A 24,200-nucleotide genomic window follows, 5' to 3' on the forward strand; every position below is an offset into this window, starting at 1 on the left:
ACAAGTGCGTTTATTTGAATGCTGCATATGTTGCACACATATGTTGCAAGTGTGTTTATCTGGATGTTGCATATGTTTTGCAATGACTTTTCAAGTATTTTTAAGGTGTTTTTGCGAATGTTTCAGACGTATGTTTCAAATATTTCATATGTCTTCAGACATATGTGCATGTATTTTATCGGGATGTTTTAAAAGTAGATCGGGTGTTGCAAATGTTGCAATGACGCTGGTGGTTGGCAGATAGCAGCCTGCAGCAGGGCTTCGACTCCTACCACGTGTCTTCCTCACGTGACGTGCCTCGCCCTCTCCTCTCTCTTTCCATCCCTTTCCTTCCCTCCATCTCATCGCAGCAAATCGAGGTCGGCAGGGGAACCCTACCCGATGAGTGCGCGGATGCCCACGTGGTTTCCCTACACCAAGCTGAGATCTGCATCGTCCGCTCGCTACACGAGAAACAGAACAGCCACGGGCGTTCGTCGGACGTCTGTCATACCGTAATCATAATCTCTCCATAGGTGAGGAATGGCCAGTAAGAAATTGAAACTACAATGTTGGTTTTGCCTCATTTGAATAGTTGAGTGCAGTATTGCTCGGTTGCACTCCTGTATACTCTGTGTGGGAAGTCAATGCTAGCACACCATTCTTCCATCAATAAGCTCGATATCATAAACAGAAGAATTTTATTGCAAAACTTCAGTTTGGCGACTTGTTCGCTTGTACTATTTAGCCGGCTTGTTCGCTGGTGCTATTTAGCCGGCTTTAATTCGTACCAATCAGCCATGGAACCGTGTTTTTCTCACAACAAATTAGCCGTACAAATTATCAGAAGCCGATTTAAGCCCTCTTTGACATGGCTCATCCAAAACGGCTTCACCGGTGAAGCCAAAGCCGGTGAAGCCAGAAAAAATGACTTTTCCCGGCTTCTGGTTCATTTTAACCCCGGCTTACAAAACGGCTTCACGCTACAGTGCCTCGATTTGCGCAAAATAGATGAAGCCAAAGCCGGCATAAGCCGTGCCAAAAAGCCCTTAACACCAGCCGAACAAGAGCCGGTGTCTCTATAATTTTAAAAAATACGGACTGACCTGACCGTACTGGCACTGCAACAGGCCGTCGCGTGTGTGTCTTCGTCGGCCGTCCACCTATCCTCGCGTGCTCGCGTCTCGGGCCTGCGGTGGCGTCAGGTCAGTCAGACATCGACTACCAAGCCGAGTCGGCGTCTCACGGTCTCGGCAGTCGGCATCAGCAAGAAACTGAGAAGGCGAGAGGAGTCGCATCGGGGTAGAGCGTCACCGCAAGCTAAGTCGGGTTGGGGCGATTAGATGCCACGGCATGAAAGATGAAATGTCGCTGCTTACTAACCTACTCCCTCCGTTTCTAAATATTAGTCGTCATTATTTACATGTCAATAACTTTGACTCAATTTATAAAAAATACGTACAATATTTCTATCTCTAAATAAATTTATTAAAAAACTTAATTCAAATATCTATCCAATAATATTAATTATGTATCATAAATATTAATATTTTTTAATATATATTTAGTCAAAATTATTTCTCGAAAAACGAAAATGACAGACATTTAGGCACGAAGAGAGCAGTACACTGGTACATACGAGAATTGGAACTGCCGGCATCGTACGGGAAAATTGTTGGGCCTTCAAATCAAATCCGCCTAATATATCTACTAATTACATATATGTTGAGGGGGAACTCCGTTCCACGGCCCCCGGCGGTCACACTGGTTGCTCATCCCCTAGAGCAGGCCCTCCATCACTTAAGAAGATAAGTAAGAGGCAATATTTATTTTTACGAAAAACTTGCTTGGTACTCCCTCCTTCCCAATTTATCTGTCGTTTTCGGTGTTCGTGCCACGACTTTGACTTAATTTGTACAAAATATGTGCAACATTTGTGTCTCCAAATAAATTTATTAAAAAACTAGATTCAAAGATCTTTCCAATGATGCTAATTATGTATCATAAATAATAATATTTTTTAATATATATTTTGTTAAAGTTATTTCTCGGAAAGCGAGAACGACAGATATTCTGGGACGAAGGGAGTACAGCTGAAGAAAGAGATTTCACTTTAGATTTGACTGTTCTCCCAATTTACAAACATGATTTGCCATCTCTGGACGAACCCTTCTCAGAGGAGGAAGTATGGATGACAATAAAAAAAACATGCTATTGGACAAGTCTCCAGGGACAGCTGAGTTCACAGGACGATTTTATAGAAGTTGCTGGAGTAATATCAAGGGTGATGTGTTGATGGTCCTAACAGCTATTCAGTGCGGTCATGTCTTCAAATTCAGGCTCCCTTAATAGTGCATAAATCACTCTTACCAAGCACGACGGAGGGAGGGAGGGGCGGAGGGGGACCAGGCACCCTCTATGCTTAAACACCTCTTGTAGTATTGATCTAGGATCAGCAAGGCCACTTAGATCGACAATGAATCTCGTCGGAGATACGTAGAACAACAAATAAATGGCCACGTTCGCTTCACTGAAAAAACAAACCGAAACACTGTTTCTGGCTGATTTGTTGTGAGAGAAAAACATTGTTCCGGTTGAAAAAACAAGCTGAAAAAGGCGGATTATAAGAGAAGAAACAGGGCCAAAGAGGTTGGAAGAGCTAGGGTCCAGAGGAGTAAAAAGTATGTTAGATTTGTTTTTCGAGGTGTTGGATGCCTCCATCGGCGTGAGTTGGTCTTATCCCACCAATAAATGAATCCACATTGAAAACATGTTTCCTAGTTTTCTGTGCGGACTAAGAGTCTGTTTGATTGAGCTGTAGCTTATGAGAAAAGCTGTTGTGGGTTGTGAGCTATGAAAAAGCTTTTATGGGCTATGAGCTGTGGAAAAGTTGAAAGTTATTTAGGTTGAACAAGTAAAAATTATATCTCCCATCTTTATCTTTCTTGACATAACTATGAAAGTTCTTTATTCCTACCTATTTTGAAAAAGCAGAAAACTAAAAGCAGGATCTAATGTGCTTTAAAAACATACTACTGAAAACTAGCCGTTGCTTTTAAAAAAACAGCCTCCAAAAACATCTCCTTCGATTGAGCTTTTGGCTTTTGAAAAGCAAAAATAGCCTCAAAAGCCCAACCAACATGACCCTAAATGACCTAGCCGACCCTAAGGCCCAGCTTAGCCGGTTTTACTGCCTGCCCCAAAATGATTGTTAACATAAACCCCTGTTTTTAGGTGAGATTACTCGAATCTAAAAACATAATAGCATCAATGGCAATGATATAAGCCATCCGCTATTTTTATTCTACGAACAATGCATGCATCGACAATTTATTCTAATGGCAATGTGTACATCAGCCATCGTTTAGACATCACTCTTGCCAAACGGTTAGGAAAATTTCTTCAAATACCTTCTATTAATTGATCTTAAGAGACGAGATCTGTTCGCTTCGCTAAAAAGCCATGCTAAAAAGTATTGTTTACTAAATCGTTGTGAGAAAAAAACACTTTACCATGACTAATAAGCCAAGCTGATAAGTTCAAGCGAACAAGAACCATGCAAGTCTAGCAAATAAGAATTTCCAAACACAACCTTAATAACTTTGTACGGACCTCATCCTCAGGGTCCTCAGAACGGTCACAATTTGATGATAGGATGCAACATTGCAGCAAGCAAGAACTGAAATAGTTAAATCATTGGCACTCTTTACAATTTTTTTTTGAACAAACACTCTTTACAACCTTTTTAGTATCAGAAATAATCGGCAATCATGGTGGGCCACTAAAATCTGACTCGCTGCAATAACCACTTTATTTTCGAAGCGGATTGATACGTACCATGGATACCTTCATGGACTTCTCTCATAGCCACTTTAGCTTATCATCCAAGCATTTAAGCAACAAATTTTTAGCGGCCACAATAAAGCTATCAAAGCATACTTAAATACAATTTACCGAACACTTTTATTAGCTCTAGGCACTTGGATCACGTAAAACAAATTCGCAAGCAACGAACATCGTTTTCATGTCAGAAAGACCAACAAATACAGTTCCGCACACAACCAGACTAAGCAAAGCAGACTATAAAACAATGTGCTTACACGTAGTGACCTACCAAGTGACAGCACAAGACATTCACAGGTCAATCACACAAATATCATGCTGTCCACCTACTTCCCCAAGGTTGATTAAATCCAAAAACTAAACTAAACCTAAATAAAAAAACACATAATTAATAAAAAGTTGCATCAAAGTCATTGGTGGTAGAATAATTTATAAGACTACAGAACACTTTAAAATATTAAAAAAAATAGACCAATGGGTATCTCATTTGCTAATTTCTGGACAGGCTAGTCAGCTAGGTATCACCATTTGGTCACACGCCCGAAGGGCCTGGTGTGCGTAGTATCTTACATCTACATCTGGGTCCTCACTGAGCTCAACTAGGCATGGTTTCACCGCATTCTCCACAACCTGCAAATACACATTCAATGAGGTAGGTGAAAAGCCAAACATTGATAAAAATAGGATCACAACAACAGAGTTTGATGACTACAACTTACAGATTGATCAAGGATTGGTACAAGTGATTGCAGGACTTTAGCAACATTGAATTTCATGTTCGGAACCCTAGCAATTAAAGATGATATCAGTGAGACCTTGCGGAGAGTATGCCTCAACATGTGTTATTTTGGACTCACCTGTCCTTTGAAGAAGCAATGACAACAGGGAGCAACTGTTGGCATGTGATATCAGGACCCATGACAGGAGCTAGCAAAGAAATAGCTTGTAAAGTGGTCATCCGATACAGATAATGTGGGTTGTTTATCTTCTCCAAAACCTAGAATACAAAAGAGATTAGACAATATAAAGATTTTCAATCTATCTGTTGATATAATTAATTAAGCATAAGTAAAATTTATTCCAATACCCTCTTTACCCTGCTTTAATGCAAAAAGAAATGTTGGTGCTGTATCCTCCTATTTGGGGGTATACAAGGTCCAATCTGATGTCATAACAACTTGGTCTATGCATTGTATCAGCATAGACTCTGAAACTGAGAGGCATTCAGTGAAATATTATCACGTCACCATCTAAGCGACCGACTTAGGTGCTAAACCTAGCTCACCCTAGGCACCAGGTGCCAAACAACCATGTAGCGTCGCCCATCTAAGCGACCAACTTAGGTGCTAGACAATACACGATAGGTGCCACCCATCTAGTGTGTGCCTAGCACTTCTGTAACACTACTTTCCTAGATTTCTTTATGAACACACAAAAGAATGGGAAGGGGCGCAAAGGAGACTCCTTTGTCGCCCTCGCATAAGAGATGATGTGCATGGGTTTTGTGCATATAAGCTGAATAGTAGGTTAGTAACCAAAGGACTCATGTCTTCGCTCATGTCAAGGTTTTAAGCTTAAGAATAAAGGGAAAATGGTGTTCTTACCCCTGTCCAATAAGCTAATTGTGATTTTACCCTTCCTTTTTCAACTTTGTGTTTTTACCCCTGTTATTTTAAACTGAACGGTCCGTTTGCCCCTGCTTCTGACGTCCGTCAGATAGACATGGATTAAATGAATTAAAAAAATTCTAAATCTGAAAAACAAAGGCCAAATGACCATAGTGCCCCTTATCTTATCTCATCATCCCAAACCGAGCTCTCGCTTTCGGCGCGGTCCTCTCCCCCGCGTCTTCCAGGGCGCCCATGAGCTGAGGCCGCCGCCGATGGGCCCGCCCCACGCCGCGCAGGACCCCGCGCCGTCGCCGTCTGGCGGCAGCGGCTTCGGCTCCTCCAGGCGCCTCCTTCGCCGGCTCGACCGCCGCAACGCGTCCAAGAACATCGGCTACAACGCCCTCAACTACTGCCAGTACCCGCCGTCCCCGCAGCCCGCCTTCGCGCCGGGGTCCGGGCCGACCTCGCTCGCCGCCTCCGTCGCCTGCTCCCTCGACCTCATCAACAGCTTCCGCATCGGCGGCAGCGGCGACGGGGCGGGGACCTCCGCTTCCTGTGCGAAAGCCTCGGCCTCTCCGGGCCCGACGACTTCGCCATCCCGCTGGCTGACTGGGAGGCGCACAAGGCCATTCGCTCCTCCACCTCCGCTTCGAGCTCCCCCTCCTCCGCACGCCCCAACCACGACTCCTCTCAGCGGGACTCACCGCTCTGTTAGGTGGGTGCCGAGGAGCCCGCCCAGGTTGCGGACGCCGACCCAGAGCTACGAGCCGCAACGGGAAGGGACGGCCCAATCGAAGCTCCGGAGCGGCCGGCGCGCCAAGATCCGCCACCCGAGTCCACCTTTCCGGATGCGAGGAGGGCAGCTGGGGAGGGAGGAATCAAGGGCGTGCGCCCGCCGCCGGTGCTCAAGCCGCCGCCTTCGATGGCGCCGCCAGCTGTCTGCGGCGTTAGATCCACGTGGGATATCTTGCGGTCGTTCGCGCCGGATGAGAAAGAGGACGCCCCCGCGAGCAGATCTGGCCGTCGTTTTGGACACCGGGATGCAGTGGAGAAGGATGTCGATGAGGATGGGGCGGTATTGTTAATGTTGGACGATCTTGGGCTGGAGGAGTCGTCCGAGGGCTTCACTGGTACTTCTTCGCTATCAACGACCAACGATGACGAGACCTCAAGCACCACCACAGAATCCATGTTCTATATCTCACCGAACGGGAGGTTTAGGAGGAGGATCCGGTCTTGGAGCCGAGGGGTGCTCCTGGGTAGTGGCTCGTTTGGGACAGTCTATGAGGGCATCAGCGAGTAAGTGCTCTAAAGATAAAATTCAGTTGCTCTTCCGTGCTGTTTAGTTGCTTGGAATAATCAATCTAACATGCTACGCCTGTCCATACTCCATAGGGCAGTATAAGGTACAGCTAGAAGCCTCGATTAATCTGGGTTTCACAGAACTGATTCTATTGCTGATTAGAGCCTACTAGGTCTGTTTCTAAATGTTAGACACTAAGCACAGCCTACTAGTAGTAACAATTGAATTAGTTACATGATATAATCTTCTACAACTAAACCAACATGATCCTAAGTAATAGGCAAAGATCTCAACTAAAATCATTGTCACATGCAATTCGATGAACCATTTCCTCAATCGTACGTGGGACCATGACATATTAGTGAGCCAAAATGTTGCACTCTTGACTTCTGGGTCAGCAGAGAATAATTTGATAATCACTCGATTTTTTCTGTTCTTCTTAGAAGCTTGATTTTATTTCAATTTAGAACTGAGGTTAAGGATTTTTTACTTGATTATGTGTTCTTTGGTCATGATAACTTGGATATTCAGCTCTGCGAACAACGTACATGAATTTATTGTCCTGGATGAAGCAATTCAGCATTTGTCCTTTTTTTTCTCCCAATATGCAATAGGGATGGTTGCCTTCACTATTTATAGCCTGCTCTAGTTTTTTCCTGTTGCAAGCCTGAGCCCAGTCTCTTACATGCTTTTCTGCTTCTGTGTCATATTATCAGTGGGTGTCTTCTTTGCTGTCAAAGAAGTAAACTTATTTGATCAAGGGAGCAATGCGAAGCAGTGTATCTTTCAGCTTGGGCAGGTACTTCTGAAAAATGGCAAGGATCAGAAGGAACACATGCTGACGATATTGGATATCAATGTGGTGGGTGGACGATAGCATGGCATGGAGACAGTGGAAAAATAACTCCTTTGAGTATTGGATCACTGAAGTAGTATGCTGTGATTTTCCTTTGAGTAGATCAATGTTGTAGTTTTCCCTTGAGGGGCTCTGATCGGCGGATGGATTTCTCTTTCCACTCGGACATTCCTCAGCGGCATGTGGTTCGGCCATCCAAGGAGAGCCCAGACGCGTTGGATTTCTCTTTCCACTCGGACGAGCACAGCCAGAGGCTCCAGAGAGTGTTCCAGCCCGGCTCCTTTCTTTACGAAGGATGCACCAGCAACAGCTGATTCATGTCATTCTCTTTTCCAGCTTGGTTAGTAAATACATGGTGTAGTTTTAGTGCTTGTAGTGTTACATGAACCAACTTGTATGGCGGTTACTTTTGCTGAAAAAACATGTACTGTATGAAGGTTATCAGTGCATGCATCTACTTATACAGTTTGTTAACCAATGTTCTACATGCATTCTTATACATTGAAGATTTTTTGTCCCACATAAAAGATTATATCGAAATATTTCTTATGGCGTTACATCTGTCATCATTATGAACCTTTTGGTCCCAAAATTTTGAATATTTATCAATATTAAATCTGAGTTCAAATAATTGCCAGTTGTGCTAAATATGTTTGACCAAATTTAATTAATTGCCAGCATATAATAAAAAAGTCTAATTCCAATTCAGGGTAAAATCAAAATTAGGCATAACAAACAGGGGCAAAATCGCATGGGCATTCATGTCCTATTGTACAAAGTTTAACACCGTTAGGGGTGGATGACGGAGCAGGGGCAAACTGGTGCTTCGTGAATGGCACAGTAGGGGTAAATTCACAAAGTCAAAAAAATAGGGGCAAAATCACAATTTCGATACAAAACAAGGGTACAAACGCAAGAGCCCCAAGAATAAAATAAGCAATTTATCATAATAAATGCTATTACATTTTTAACAGTATTAAGGCTAACCTGAGGAATTATATGCTGCATCGCCCACTCAAGGCCAAATTCCTCTGCCAAACGCTTTAAATTGTTGGCAGCAGCATCTCTGATTGAGAAAACCTGAAGCCAAATGTTTAGTATTTTGAGTCACTATTACATTACATAGAATCAATCAAGAATTCAACTTATATAGACTAAAAAGACCATCATTAGAAACTGTATGCATGGTTTCTGCATTAATGGAACTTGTATAATAATGGTTGGTGAAATTATTTATGCACCTTATCTTCCAACCACTGAATGCAAAGTGCCCCCAGCTTGTCATCAAAAAAACCAACACCTAACTGGCTGGCCAACAAAGGTATGTACTCAATTATGGCAAGCCGAACTCTCCAGTACCTATCTTCAGCGAGCTCTACAATGGCTGGTAGAAGTGATTGCGACAGCAAGTCAATTCCAATAACCTGTAAAAAAAATACAGGAGAGAACTTACAAGTGCATCATTGAATGAAATGAATGATGCCAGGAAGCAGCTTGAGCACAAGTTAAAAAGCCTATTCTTGTCCAATTAAACCAGGTGAACCTTACTGGTTTCTTAGTCAAATCTATTTGCTACAGTGCCAGCTGCATGTATAGTCCCAAAAGAGAAATCTAGCTGTATCCAAATTTTTTCACTATTTGGAGTACAGGGTGAACAGCTATCATTAACCAAGAAAATATAATGCTGCTCAAAAGTCAAGGCTCAATTCAAAAGCATGGGATCTTCAACACAAACATTGGGATTTTATTAACACATTTATAACAAATAGAAGATAGAAATAGTGCAAAGGAACTATACTTAGTTCCAAACTTGAGCTCATATAATATACATGTTACAATAGAAAAGACATGGTGGCCAATTGACAAATCAAAGGACTAGAGGTGTTATAAACACTAGCTTACACAACAGCTAACCAACATAGGATAGCCAAATGACAGGGGTTGAAGTGGATAAAGGTATTGGAAGAGAAGATAATCTATATAATAGGAATATAGGATGAAAGAACATTTGGGTTGAGAATAGACTAATTTCTGGTCTTTCACGATTGATAACTGAATGTTTTAAAAAAACGATTGATAACTGATCTATTGCTACCCCTTTGGTAGGAAGAACGCCACTAGATTCCGAAGAAATAATCTGCAATTTTAAGGTACTATTCTAAAAAACAGAATATAAGTAAAGAAGTAAAATTTACAAATTAACTAATTATTATTCTTACAACAACAACAACAACAACAACAAAGCCTTTAAGTCCCAAACAAGTTGGGGTAGGCTAGAGTTGAAACCCAGCAGAAGCAATCAAGGTTCAGACACGTGAATAGCTGTTTTCCAAGCACTCCTATCTAAGGCTAAGTCTTTGGGTATATTCCATCCTTTCAAGTCTCCTTTTATTGCCTCTACCCAAGTCAACTTCAGTCTTCCTCTGCCTCTCTTCACGTTACTATCCTGACTTAGGATTCCACTACGCACCGGTGCCTTTGGAGGTCTCCGTTGGACATGTCCAAACCATCTCAACCGGTGCTACCCTAATCTATCACGTATATCATCGTTCTGAACTCGATCCCTTCTTGTATGACCACAAATCCAACGCAACATACGCATTTCCGCGACACTAATTATTATTCTTACCTTCCAACTAAATGGTGCACAAGTGAAATTGGTGGACAGGTAGTCTCTCAAGTACACAACCAATTACCAACAAAATTTCAAGTGCTACTACTTGTGGACGAAGCAGGAAAATCTGTGTTTATAGCTTAAACTACATAGCTTGCCAGGGTAGCCAGGCACTGACCTGGTTAACTTGATCGAGTTTGCTTATAATGTTTAGTCGAACATCAGGGAACTCATCCTTCAGCAAAGAAAGAAAAATGGGAAGAAGTTGTTCAATAGTGGCATCCTACAAAAGGTCAAAACTGGAACACTCAGTACAATTAGATCAGCATTTAGCAGTTGACAAGTACCAATAATGATTAGCAGTAATGTTGTATGTTAACAAAGACCAGCAAATATTTAACAGTACTATCAGAAGGAATATCCTCATGAAATGACAGGATCTATCTAATATTCAAATCATTAGCACAGAAGGATGTGGAAACTAAAAAAAGAAAAGCAACACAAAAAGATTTACAAAAGCATAAACTTTTTTTTAAAAAACAAACATATCCCTATCTCAACCAAGTGAACTGATAGGTTCAGCCCTCGCAAAAAAAAAAATGATAGGTTGAGGACACATGTGGATCAGATGTAGAAGAATAAGAAATTCCAAATAACCTATCTAAAATTCAGGATGAACTCAAGATTAGTAACACAGATCATTATACAGCTGGGGGGCACATATCTTGTTATGTTCCTTCCAGCAAAGGATATAAACTAATTTAAAGCTATCAACAGAACAAATGAGAACTTATACTACTGATAACTGTAGTGTAATTTTCCATCAAACTGATACATTGCATTCACTGATAGAGCTCACACCTTTCCCAATACAGGAGCCATTCCCATAATAACTGATGCCAAAGCTGAACGAACATGCTGAGATGAATCTGTTGATAATTCCTACTGGTACAACAGGCACAAGTTAACCACTGAATATTGGTGCAGAGCTCAACTAGTGTTTGTGCAATGCTTAAACACACCTTGACACATGGAAGAATATGTTCGATTGCAATTTGTGGGTTTAATATTTTGCAGAATTTTGTAACTTTTCCAGCAGCTGCAATCCGCACTTCAGCCTCATTGTCACAGAGGAGGCGAACATATGCTGACACCAGATCACCCCTATTATAAAAGGCAATGGTATCAATAGTAAATGAGTCATGGTATTACATTGATTAATCTTTCCATGTATAAAGCAATAATCACTTTATGTCAAACCACCATTTTTAACATAAAGAAAAGATTAAACACCTTGTGGGCTCAGTACCAACAGCTTCACATAGCTCATACAGTTGATTTGCCACCATATAGCGCACACGCCAAGATTTATCCTGACAGATGTTAAGTATAAGCAATTGAAACCATGTATGGTAGTGTGCTGAAACTTAATCATATCAAATTATTGTCTAGTGACAGACCTTAGGGTAATCTTATAGTCTAGTAATTTTACGAGAATTAGTATTGACAACTTGATCTTTTCTCTCAACATTTATGAAGCCATCAAAAGTGTGTAAGATGTACCTGAGAGAAATTTACAATAACTGGGAGAATATGTGCTGCACAATCTTGGGGCTCCAACAACTTCCCAAGAGCAGCACAACCCTCAACTGCCAATAGTCGCACTGAATCTTGGTCTGAGATAAGTCAAACAGTTTCTTCTTAGCTGATGTAACATATGGTTTGATTGTGAACTAATTTCATATAACAGACACCTTGTAACATTCAAGGTTATTAAGATTTATCTTCAAGAAAATAAACAAAATGGTTTGATACAGAGTTTCAATATAAAGCAGAGCTTAGCTCAATTATTTTCAAGCCTCAAGGATTGATGATTATAATTAAACATCATGACTCCTTACAAGTCTGTAATAGTAGGTTCAAGTGAAAAGGCACAAAATGGGCATACACAACATAAATTATCCTTAAATCATCAATTCTGAGAGAAGAATTATGCATGTGTTGTGGCTCAGATGGCCAATGGCTGATTGGGCCTCAATGTGGACCAGGTGGGCCACAGGAGAAAGCAGAAGCAGTTGTCCCTGCTTGGGGCACACGCTAGGAGGTATCCTAAGGCACAACGTAAGATACCATTGAAAAACCATAGTACCAACTAGCACTAAAAGATCACTAAAACTGTAAAATAGCACTGAAAGAACCCACCAACCTAATATACCATTGAAAAACCATAATACCAACTAGAAGTAGCACTCTGTTACATTTTCCATCCAGCTCCGTTAACAAGGAACAAAATACCCCTACCCAGTACCAACCTGCCGACACAGAAACGGCTGGCGACCAGCCCTCTTCACCATCCTCCTATTGTTCTTCTCCCCTTCACCGCCGCCGCCAAAGAGCACAGCTATGGCCGCCTCTCCACCGCCACTGCCAGGGAGCAAGACCATGGACGCCTCCACGGCCTTGCACCACTGGTCAGACTGCATGCACAGCTGCCGCAGCTGTCTCATCTCCCCGCTTGCAGCCTCAGAGGCCCACACTGTTCGCCGGTCGTTGCAGTTCCACCAGCGTCAGGCGGGGTAGGTGGCGTGGTCAGGGGGAGGTGAGCGAGAGAGGGGGCGTCGGCCCCTGGCGGGGCAAGCAAGAGTGGTTGGGTCACCCCAGGGGGAGGGGGCGAGGGGAGGTCGTGTCAATGCTATCAAGTCATCTAGTCGATCCTAGTCGCCATGGGACCGACCAGGCGACAAGTCCTGATTAGTTGTCAACCAGGGCGACTAGTCAGTCCTAGTCGTCTCCTAGTCATCCTATATATATCAGGACTAGTATCCTATAATAATATATTATATGTTCTAGAGTACAAATCAAGCATGAAGATGACTCTAGGGTGGTGGCTGCATGTGGGGTTGTAAATTGGGCTGAAAAACATGAGCACAAGTGGCCTAAGCCAGCCCATGTCCTAAGCTACCCAGCAATTCCATTCTGTTTCTGGTCGTCCACCCCCTAATCGACGACTAATCGGATGACCAGAAAACTAATCAGCCTAATCGAGTTGTAGCCTCTAGTCGAGTCTAGGATACCGACTAGGACGACTAATCGCGATTGATCGGACAACTTGATAACACTGGGTCGCATGGCCGCGGCAGAGGAGGGGAAGTTGGTCGCCGGCATGGGAGGCGTGAACGCTGAGGTGAGATTGATGATAAGGTGAGCCTAAGGGATAAATGCCATTTCAAGCCTGGTTATGTTCTGTCCAAGGAAGAAAAATATGCTTTCGGTGAAAATATGATGGAATGCTATATTTAGTTAACGTTTTGATCTTTCAGTGGTATTTCCCGGTGACAGATTCTTTCGGTGGTATTTTACGATTCTTGCGATATTTCAGTGCTATAGAACAAATTTTCCCAATACAGTTAAGCTTACAAGTTACAAGGCAACAAAAAACCTTCTATATCATGATGTCTATTTGAGCTTGATGAAAATGGGAGGGCCGTGAATAAGATAATAAGCACATAAGAACAATTCTGCATAGCTAAGCAGGTTACAATAGCAATGGTATTTGTATTAAAAATTGATAATTGTAACAACAGATTGCGGCAGCCAACAGGCAAAAAAAAGATATTCGACTATGCATCATGTCTATTACGTATAGAAAAACAAATTGCTAAAGAATATTAAAGGACTTACAGTGGCACGAAACAGAATAGAGCAATAAACGTCAATTAATTATTGTGAAGTTAGTAAAACAAGAAAAGTAACTAAAGTAAAAATGTAGGTGCAAAGCACAAAAGTAATCCAATAGTAAAATCCAATGGTACAATAACCCTATTCGCTTGAGCTTATTCAGCACTACTTTTCAGCCATAGAACAGTGTTTTCCTCTCACAACATTTCAGCATAAGCGAACAGGGTGACAATATGTTGAGAACAAAATTTAAATAATAAAACAAAGATGTATGAGTCGTATGCACGGAACTAAAGCAAATCATCCACAAAACAAAAGAGATAACTTAATAAAGCAGCGGTAAAAATATCTGTAGGATGTACCATCATGAGTTAGATCATCAAATATTGACATGACTTCTGTCTTCAAATGACTTTGTTCAACTGCCGCAGCAAACTTTCCAAGATTAGAAGCAGCAGCTCTTCGTACCATAGGCATGTCGTCTTGGCATAACTGGCCATAAATTGTCCTCAGTTCTGCCTTCAGTTGCTCAGGTGCACTAGGATAGGCGATATGAAAAAGGCCACATGACGAAACTCGAGCTGTGAACCACTCGCCTGCCGCCAACCTCTGAATTGATCAAGTGTGTCCAGTTAATTGCTATAAGATATAGAACAGTGTAGAATGTAATTGTACTTCCCACATACACAAGTGTTTTGTGTTCGTTATATAATTTTGAATGAAGTGCCCTCTTTTCGTATGCGGTAGACAATCAATAACTAATTTAACTAAATCCATAACACGGAACTTAAGAACAAAGATTAGTTTATTAAACATGTAGAAAACTAGTTCACTAGAAATCAAATATAAGTTACTAATGGAATAAGCTAAATGATTGTTGTAAAGCATACTCCCAATACTATACAACAATAAATAAAGATTGTTGATGACATTTGACAAGGTAAATAGATAGCGTCATGATTTTATGATGGGCATAGGCAAATTATATTAAAAGCTAGTAAAATGGCAAACAAACAGATTTTCAAAATAAAAACACAACAGTCTAGACAATCCTGTGGAACTTGTTCAAAGTAAAAACACAATAGCCTAGATGATCCTGTGGCAGTGGACCACTTCCAATACATATTGTAAATTTGATGATGACTCCAGTAACTTGTTAACTGAGAATGTAGAGTTATAAATTCATGAAGATATTCAATAAGCTTCTGCATAGTGTTATGAAGCACCTGTAATGATTATAGAATCACAGAAAGTTTGACAGCAGTAAAAGGAAAACAAGTTTATGTGTATTTCTAATAAGTTAGAAGCATGTATAACCTACAGCTTTAGCCAAAATTGGTGTGAATACTTCTTTTTCTGTCAGAGTGAATAAGAAAAGATCGAAACCTATCACAATAAAAGTAGTCCTCATACCTTTACGACAGGGGCAAACCAGTCCACAATATCACTTTCCTTCATCTGTGCTCCTATCCGACAAAACGATTCCACAGCCTTGTCTCTGACACAGGTTTCCTCCACAGTACACAATGTTTCCAGTGGTGGAAGCAAAACGTGTGCATGCTCTACACCTCCAACATAAGGAATAAAAACGCCCAACTCTTCCGCCATTGCAAGAAGCACCTCATCTTCATCGTCGTTGTTTTCACTAAGGAATGGAATCAGCTCTTTCCTTGTTCTTTCTTCACCCAATGCACGGGCAATTGTAGAAAGCTTTCTGATGGAGTTAAGGCGCAACTGAATATCTTCATTTTTCAGTTCATCAATCAGTACAGCAATCGGGTACAGAGGTTCATCAATCATAGCCATTATTATGTTTGACCAGAATTTTTTTTCAGCTGAAAATACACCAAAAGGGATCAATAGCGTCCTTAAAACTGAACACAATATTATGAAAGCCAAAATCTTATCAAGCATTGGCTACAGGACGCCAAATTAGGTCAACAAGGTTTTAGCTCCTAACAGGGGCGGCCCAGCAAAGGGACATGAGTGTACACATGTAACACCCGATAATTTTTCAAAAAGGTTCGAAGTTAGGAGGCATCAGATAGCCAAATAACTTTAGGTTAGGGTTTGGGTGCTCGGTTTCGCACAGCAGGAAGGGAAGAGAAGGATGGGAATACCTGGTGGTGCTCGTCGCCGGCGAAAAGACCGACGAAGACCTCGGAACCTGGCGTAGGGCGGCGCCGGCGCCGGCGGCCCACCAGTCGTCGGAGAGCGAGGGGGCGAGACACCAATCGTTCGGAGAGCGAGAGGTGCGCGTGAGTGAACTGTGAACGGAAGGGGAATGCGGCGAGGGAGGGAACGGGAGGGGAATGCGGCGGACGGCCGGCGGTTGTTCGGCCCGGGGAGAGCGCACACGGGCCTTCTCCTGGGCCGTTCGTTGCAATTTCTTTCTTTTTTCTTTCTTTCTTTCGCTCTCTCTCTCTCTCTTCTATTTATTATGTATTCGATTTCATTGTAAATTAGCACAACATTATCTGCTAATTTGGCTAATTAGCAGATAATTTTTTTAAATATTTTATTAAGGTTGATCATTTTTAATTAAAGAAAGAAAACATTTTATTTCACTAGAATGTAGAACAATTTCACAAACTTGGAATGTTTTTTATTTTAATCTATAACACTTTATTAACATATTTTTCCCTTTGTGAAAATTTCCAAGTGAATGCGAATTTTTTTTTACTAAACATGGAACAATGACTCCCATGAAACAGTAAACAAGTCCGGAAAGGGAGGATGGGGGTCTGTGATAAAGGACTGCAATGGAGAAGCTGGGGCTGGTAGTTTGAGAAATCTCAAAGATGCTTTTGAAATTTGAAGTTGAACTTTGCCTGCATGGCTAGCATGAAGAGAACAAACCAGCTAGGAATTCAGAAGATTGTTTCAGAAACAGATTGCATCATGATTAAAGAAGTCATTGAGGGAGATGGTTTCAGGTTGGCACAATATGGAGAACTTATCTTTGAAGTGAAGAGTTTGATATGTTCTAGTTTTTCTAGCTTCTACACGAAAAAGAAAAGTTATTCTAGTTTCTCGGTTAAATTGTCCCCTCGTGAATATAATAAAGTAGCTCATGCCTTGGCGTCAAAAGGTTGCAATTGTCCTATAAACACTAATCTGGTGTGGGATGACACACCGGACGAGCTCCAGGCAGTGATGTCGCTGTGACCTTGGTTTAATGGAATTTCATATTCCGTTTCTAAAAAAACGATGAACTGCTCATAAAATGCCCTGCCACGTGTGTGCGTTGCGTTGTACAGGCCCAAGCCAAAAACAGCTGCCGCATCCTCGCAAGTCTCGATCCAAATCGCTTGCTCGTATACAATCGTAGATTATAAGCTGGAACAATATTTTTCTTTCACATCAAACTAGTCAGCAATAAATAATCCATGATCGTTTACAACGAAACGAACAGGCTGCTTGAACGTGTGTTTTGGAGAGAGAGAGGTTCCGCAGGCAATGGCAGTCGGTGACAACCGTAGCCTCAAGAGGAAGTAGAAGAGCGCGTCGGAGACCGGCGCCTGTGACTTGAACGGGAAGGAGCAGACCGACGCCGGCTGAGATCCTTGGGACGATGAAGGAGGAAGAGGAGGCGCTGGATCTCATCCGGGCAGGGAAGCGCACGGCGGAGGCGGGCGGTGCCTGTGACCTGAACCTGAACGGGACGGAGGAGAGCGCGCTGGCGGCGACGGCTGAGATCATCAGGATGAAGAAGAAGGAGGTGCAGGATCTCATGCGGGCGAGGAGACACATGTATGAGGAAGCCAAGCCGGCCGGGACTGAGGGGAAGAAGAAGAGGAAGAAAGTGGTCAAGCAGATGTTTCCGCAGGCGATCATCGACTTGTTGATGACAAGGATCTCTAAGGCCATCGATATCAAAGTGTTTTTTTCTCACAAATTCCCCTTCGCTTGTCTGAATTCTGGAGGAATCTAGATGGTTTGGAGAAATGCTGAAGGGATTTGTGAAAGAAAAACACTGTTCTAAACAAAAAAATAAGCGAATCAAGCCAGGTTTAAAGGCACGCGAACGGGCCATCATCCCTGACGATGTGCTGGCCACATATCACCAGAGAGATCACGACATTCATGTCATTAGTATGGCTATTGATAACAAGATCTTGGAGTACGACCAGGCCATCATCAACCAGTACTTACTGAGCTATGCGGTAGACGAGAACGAGGTCACCGACGTAGAGAACGAGACGGTGGACTAGTGCAGAAGCAGAGGGGATCAATAATCTATTTATTTACACTAGTTGAGTGCCCGTGCCTTGATACGAGTAAAACATCTTATGACATATAACCACATAAGTAAAATATATGTAGAATCATATGCCATCACAAATAATTAACATTAAAACACATAATTCAAACTAATTTATTTAAAATAAAGAAACCAGTACAATGCTATTAACTTCACCCAGACACAGGAAAAATAAGCAACAATTCATTGTTTTTTTTTGTTTGTGAGACTAATATAACGTTAAAGATAATGTCGTACACCTTCAGGTATGTTGGCTGCGTTTTGGTTCCCCGTGTATGTGAGTAGGTGTAGCGAGATGTGCTTCCTCACCTCGTAGTTATCCTGCCAGATTTTTATACACATATATAGTTAAAATGTATGTAGGTGAAAAAAAGAAAATTATATACAAAGGATAATACTCACATTATTGCAAATGGATGTTTCTATCCTTTTGCCATTCCATGCACGCATGGCAAGTAGAACATTATAACCAGATAAGTCCCTGAGGAAGCATTAAATTGCTACTATTGTATATATATATAGTAGAATATAAAAGGAGTTTCCATTGTAAAAGTAGTTACCCATTTAGCTCAAATTGGCCGACTTTTGCAACTCTATGGTCAAATAGGATTAAATCATCTTGCCACCGAGGGCATGATACTTTCATGACTTTATTTAGGACAGTGGAAACTCGTTGAATTTTGGTTGTATATTTTTTTAGTGGTTGAATCTTGTAAAGATCACCTTTAGGAGTTTGGTCTACTACGTAGAGAGTTCTTCTAGAAATGTCTAGAACAAACAGATTAAAAATAGCGCCTGTAGACGTTTGAAGTGGCATAAGAATTTGGAATTGAAAAGGGGCATCTTAGTAATATGGTATTTAAGAATCTAGAATTGAAAAGAGGCATCTTAGTAATATGGTATTTAGACAAAAGATGTAAGGAACAGAAGAAGAGAAACAACGTTACCATCTTCTCTCCCAAATGACCTTATGTTGTGATAGATCATGTCATGTGCACGGAAGGTATATATGTCGCTGTTTCTGATGTTAGCAGTAGCACTGTCGAGGTGACAGTAGAGGGAAGTGAAAGAGAAGTGGCCATTGAAAAACTGATATTGTTACGAAAGTGCCTAGCGTCCGCATCGAAACTCGTCCAAAGCCTCATGAGCTGGTCTGGTATGACTGGCGCATTCAGCTCGACCTTTCCGCTGCGGCAACAGAACCCAGGAGGTTCTTTTGGAAACCTCTTCGCACTGCAGTGGTGGCAATCTGGGACAGGTTTTAGCATGTGTGTCTCCCTAGGCATGTTACTATACACCTTTTCATATGGTGTTGGTGAGCCACTATTTTCCATTGAATTAACCCTGATGCCTAGGAGTCATACAGTAACCATTAAGTTTGAAACAAAAAGGCAAGTTAGTGCTATATGTTGGCCTAGCAAATAATGCCACCAAGCAGCAGGACTACACAACGAGTAGGACCGAGGAATGTTTTTTGGTTACACAGAGGAAGTGAACCATTTACAATCTCTAGATCGGAAATGGAATCTAGGAAGGGCAAATCACAACCAACTTGGTAGAAAGAAAGGAAGTTTGAATTTGAAACACTCCCTATCAGAAAATATAGCATTTTGTCTGGAAATTATGTGGTGGTTCCAAGTGCAAGTTAACCAGGAATTGCTCATAGGAAGCAAACCTGAAAGTGCTGTTGCAAGGAAAAATTGGTAAAAAAGAAGATTGGTTGCATCCTATGCATTTCCTTCTAGTAGGCTATGTACTTTTTCCAGCTCCGAGTAACCATGATTTTCTGGTTTAGAGTTTTCACCGAGTAGCAGTATGTTCTTGTGCTATTTTTCAATTGCTACAGTTCATTGCTTCCAGGTTATGTTTTCTGCAATTAGCAGTAGGCTCTGTACTAAATAGTTAGCAGGTTGAGGCTTGCTATTCAGGATTGCATATTTACTACAGTTGCAGACTACATATCCATGCTAGATGGTTCTATGAGGCAAACATTTGGAGATGAACTTTCCCTTGTGACAAGTTGACAGAGAGGATTCACTGTACTTTGCTGGACAGTTCAGTGCTTCCTCAAGGCCAACTCTCACTTGTCTAACTACAATTTTTTTTTGTTCTATTTAACAGGTGGCTAGCTGCTCTTTTTCAGTCACCAGAGTTCCTAACTGTATAGACTACAGTAGCAGCTCCAACCAAGCGGCAGGGCTACACAACAAGTAGGACCGAGGAATGTTTTTTGTGTGGTTACACAGAGGAAGTGCACCATTTACAATCTCTAGATCGGAAATGGAATCTAGGAAGGGAAAATCCATATCTGTTGGGATAGAAACGCAGAAGAACAATCCAATAGGTAGGCTATTTATTATGCTGAAAACCTCAGGGTGCACATATTTTATATTCTTCATATACCTCAGAATGCAAATTCTTTCTAAGCACACAAACTTATCATCAGAGTCGAAAAAACAAAATCACTGAGTAACAACCTATTGATAGACAGCAAAAAGTTTGGCACTGAACAGAATTAGGATGTGTACCTGCAAATGGATGGATGTGCTTGATTTTTCGAATGATATCTTGAGAGGTCAACGCAGGAGTTGCCTAACCTGAACAGCAAAGGCAATTGACAATTTCAGAGTAGTTCATATCTTGTGGCTCCAGCTACTGGTTGTGAAGCTGTTTCTTTCTAGGTGCCTGATATAAGTTAGCAAGCAATCTATTAAATGAGAACTCCCATGCAGAATGACTGAGATTGCCAGTACTAAATAACCAAGGAGCATACTATCTCTGTATAAAGTAAATGTAGATATGTACTTAACAAGCGAGAGTTCCAGATACATAAAACACCGCACGATAAATCTCATAATAACATATTCCAAAACCTAAGTATCGTACTCCTGTTGAAGTGTTGGGATGATGACCAAAACAACAATTAAAGCAAATGAAATAGGCAGTGTGCTAATCTTAAAATCCAAACCGCAAAAACAGCACAGTAGGCTATTGAATGTTCTTAATCATTTGTATGGTCACATGTACAAATATGTGTTTTGTTACCTCTGGCAGTGGGTGGTAACATGTAAAACCAGACAAGTCGTAGGACTGAAGCACTGTAGGCACACCCAATAGTTGCTGCAAAAGCACATGTTAGTGGTGCGATGAAGAAACAATCTATTATTATGGAAAGCGCAAAACATCTGACAAAGGAGCACAAACAGAGAAAATGATCTTATTTCTATTTTTTCACTCTAGTAAGGTCCCAAGTAGGCAGTTGTCAATATGATCATAAGAGGCAAATGAAAGTATATACATTAAGGCACTGGAAAAAACATGGCGTGCCTCCCTCAAATGTAATGTAAAGTAGCAACAAGGCTGACCAAGTGGGCTGCGGCTCAATCCTTGCTTTTTGCTATCCTGCTTTTTCTGCCTGAAAATTGAGTTGCAATGTTAAATGATTAATTACTTTTTATTGCAGGGAATGGCCGTTGTTGCAGCAAGAGCAACAAGGCTTCCAATTTATTCTTCTTTGCATTAAGACTTGCAGCTGAATGCAGAAACGAAGCTACTTGATGGCGCTCTCGACAGAAGTGTATAATATGAGTGGATGGGTGAAGAGACATTATCCTGAATGAACAGGAATCACACGAACAGTTTTGCGCCAAGAGTGGGGCAAGGGGAAGAATGTGAAACCAGTGACTACGTCCATGTCCAGGCCAAGAGAAAGTAGGTTACCGACAGCCAAAGCCTTGCATAGATGGTATATTTCTGAGAATTTCACTAATATGCTGCCTCCCAGCTTGTCAAATCTGATATGAGTGATTGTTCATTAGCAGGTATAAAGAGAGAGGATAGCAAGAGGATGAAAGTTTTCCAGGAGTTTGTCCGTATGGCTCAGCCATAGCTTGATGGACATGGCTCAGTCTCACGCTATCAATGAACATTGCACATTTCATGACAAAACGGCCAGCACAAACTTGCAGATCATGCCTGAACAATTCATTATCCACTTATATCTAAAAAGCCTGTCTAGCCAAGACTAACAGATGGTTTGCTATTAGGAAAATTTAATTCAGTTTGTAACAATACTAAAGCAGCCATTGTACAGATCCCGAAAATGAATTCAGCAGCATTTTTGCCAAGACTAACAGATGGTTTGCTATTAGGGAAATTTAATTCAGTTTGTGACAATACTAAAGCAGCCATTGCACAGATCTCGAAAATGAATTCAGCAGCATTTTTTAGATAAAGAACCAGTAATAATCAAATTGTGTCATAACAAAATTATAATTAAGATTATTTTCTAAAAAAAATCTAATTTGCTAGGGACTAAACCACATGCTTGTCAAAGCTAAATTTCCTGTGACTGAATAATGCGCATAGAAGTAAGTTCTTCAGGAAGCCCCTTCATTCCTAAGCTGAGAGCAGGGGCAATACCGATTTTTTGACTAAATAAAGCCCCGTGTATGAAGCTTTTGCCTTATATTACATGGATCCACAGCCGTCCAACAGCTAGGAATGGCACCTCTATGAATATGAGATCAACAACTGTGATGCTTTGCCTTATATTGGCTTGAATTCAAGTCTTCAGATGCAAAGGAGATTGCTAAATAAAAATTAGCCTGTAATCCACTGATTGAAGTTTAGCAGCAAATGGCTAGACTCAGTGCAGACAGGACAAAGGCAGATCAAATCAAAGCAGATCAAACCACACCTAACCGCGCCCACGGATCCACTAAGGGCCCGTTCGTTTAGGCTGATTTCTGACCGGAATGCTTCCTGGTGATGATTGGACGTATAAAATAAAACAACAATCCAGGCCGTATCGGTTCTGGCACTGGATTCCGTTGGAACCGAACGTGCCCTAAAGGATATTGGGTATGAACATGTACGGATGATAATCTTTGAAAGCGTTCAAAGTTAGTAGCACATGTAATTAATTAGACCAGACCCGATTACAAATTCACACTCCTTGAAGGAAAGAGAAGGTGTGCGCATACCTGTTGGTTGCTCGTCGAAGATCTGGCGAACAGACTAACAAAGACTCGAGCGCCTGGCGTGCGGCAGCGGCGGCGGCGGCGGCGGACAGCTGAGCGCCTGGCGTCGGCGGCGTCAGTGGGAGGTCGGGGAGGTGGCTGGGTGCTCGGCGGCAGGGGCGGGCGCGTCGTCGACGTCAGTTGGAGGACGTGGAGGTGGCAGGGCAGGTCGAGGAGGCCGGGGCGGCGTCGTGGCGGACCCTGGCGGTTGAGGGCGACGTCGGGGCGGCGGACGAGGACGACGGCGCCCGCGCTTGGGGCTGGCGTCGGTGCTCGCGTCGGTGCTGGCGATGTGGTGGTCGGCTCCCCGTCGGACACGCAGCGGAGGAGGAAGAGGCGGAGGGCCGAAGCACGGAATTCACCCCGTCGTGGTCATGGTCCAGCGCGTCTTGGAAGAAGAGGAAGACGACCGGCGTGGGATCGTGGGGAGCCGTGAGAGCGGATGACCCGGGTCGCAGGCGATACAGGAGGGGTCCGTTTTTTTTTTCTAGATGGAGGCCGTGCGAGGGTCCGTTTTTTTTTTCCGAGTGAGCGCGATTAGGAGGGGCAGGCCGACTAATTACGGTGACGATAACATCCAGGGCTTTTTAGTAGCAGAGATATGATTTTTGGATAATCGTGCTCCTGTGTGATCTACCTACCTTGAATATTTATTCCTCCTCAAATAAGTACTCCCTCCGTTTCAAACTATAAGTGGTTTTGAGTTTTTTTATTTATCCATTTTGCTATGTATTTAAAAGCTTTTTTTTCATCCATTTTGTTATGTATCTGCCTAAATGTGGTAGAAGCTGGTTTTCACGCTTAGCTGCCTGAACGTGGCAGAACCACTTAATCTAATGTCACTTAGGAGTACTCGTATTTCATTAGACACTAAGTACTCAAGGGAGGGCACCAAATTACGTGGTCCTGTCGGGCACACTCTAGGGAAGAACAAAAAATTCTATATTTTTCCATCAGGATCACAAATGAGAGAATAAAGCTTACATCATTGTTAACCATTTCTTACATCACTTTTAATATAACAACAGAGTA

The 24,200-nt window shown here is 42.1% G+C and overlaps 1 protein-coding gene, 1 long non-coding RNA gene and 1 pseudogene across 3 annotated transcripts; 1 reads left to right on the forward strand and 2 right to left on the reverse strand.

The window, feature by feature from the left end:
* Nucleotides 1-4,046: 4,046 nt before the first annotated feature.
* Nucleotides 4,047-16,189, reverse strand: LOC136528030 (serine/threonine-protein phosphatase 2A 65 kDa regulatory subunit A beta isoform-like). The gene is made up of 13 exons (XM_066520916.1): nucleotides 16,004-16,189; nucleotides 15,297-15,718; nucleotides 14,246-14,492; nucleotides 11,769-11,881; nucleotides 11,499-11,578; nucleotides 11,228-11,369; nucleotides 11,067-11,147; nucleotides 10,384-10,488; nucleotides 8,833-9,015; nucleotides 8,579-8,671; nucleotides 4,680-4,819; nucleotides 4,542-4,608; nucleotides 4,047-4,452 (listed from the first exon to the last, which is right to left on the reverse strand). The coding sequence occupies exons 2-13, from the start codon at nucleotides 15,687-15,689 to the stop codon at nucleotides 4,333-4,335; spliced, it is 1,764 nt and encodes a 587-aa protein (XP_066377013.1). The 5' UTR covers nucleotides 15,690-15,718; nucleotides 16,004-16,189; the 3' UTR covers nucleotides 4,047-4,332.
* Nucleotides 4,851-7,444, forward strand: LOC136528032 (mitogen-activated protein kinase kinase kinase 1-like; annotated as a pseudogene).
* A 1,271-nt stretch (nucleotides 16,190-17,460) lies between the features above and the next one.
* Nucleotides 17,461-23,638, reverse strand: LOC136528506 (uncharacterized). 2 transcript variants are annotated; one of them, XR_010777098.1, is made up of 6 exons: nucleotides 23,133-23,638; nucleotides 21,513-21,562; nucleotides 21,193-21,267; nucleotides 20,676-20,744; nucleotides 18,550-18,628; nucleotides 17,462-18,468 (listed from the first exon to the last, which is right to left on the reverse strand). It is a non-coding gene; the product is annotated as an uncharacterized lncRNA (long non-coding RNA). The 2 variants fall into 2 exon arrangements; XR_010777099.1 differs by lacking the exon at nucleotides 21,513-21,562 and having other exon boundaries at nucleotides 17,461-18,468; nucleotides 23,133-23,637.
* Nucleotides 23,639-24,200: the final 562 nt, after the last annotated feature.

This window comes from Miscanthus floridulus, chromosome 19 (genome assembly GCF_019320115.1).
Source record: "Miscanthus floridulus cultivar M001 chromosome 19, ASM1932011v1, whole genome shotgun sequence".
Classification (NCBI taxonomy): domain Eukaryota; kingdom Viridiplantae; phylum Streptophyta; class Magnoliopsida; order Poales; family Poaceae; genus Miscanthus; species Miscanthus floridulus.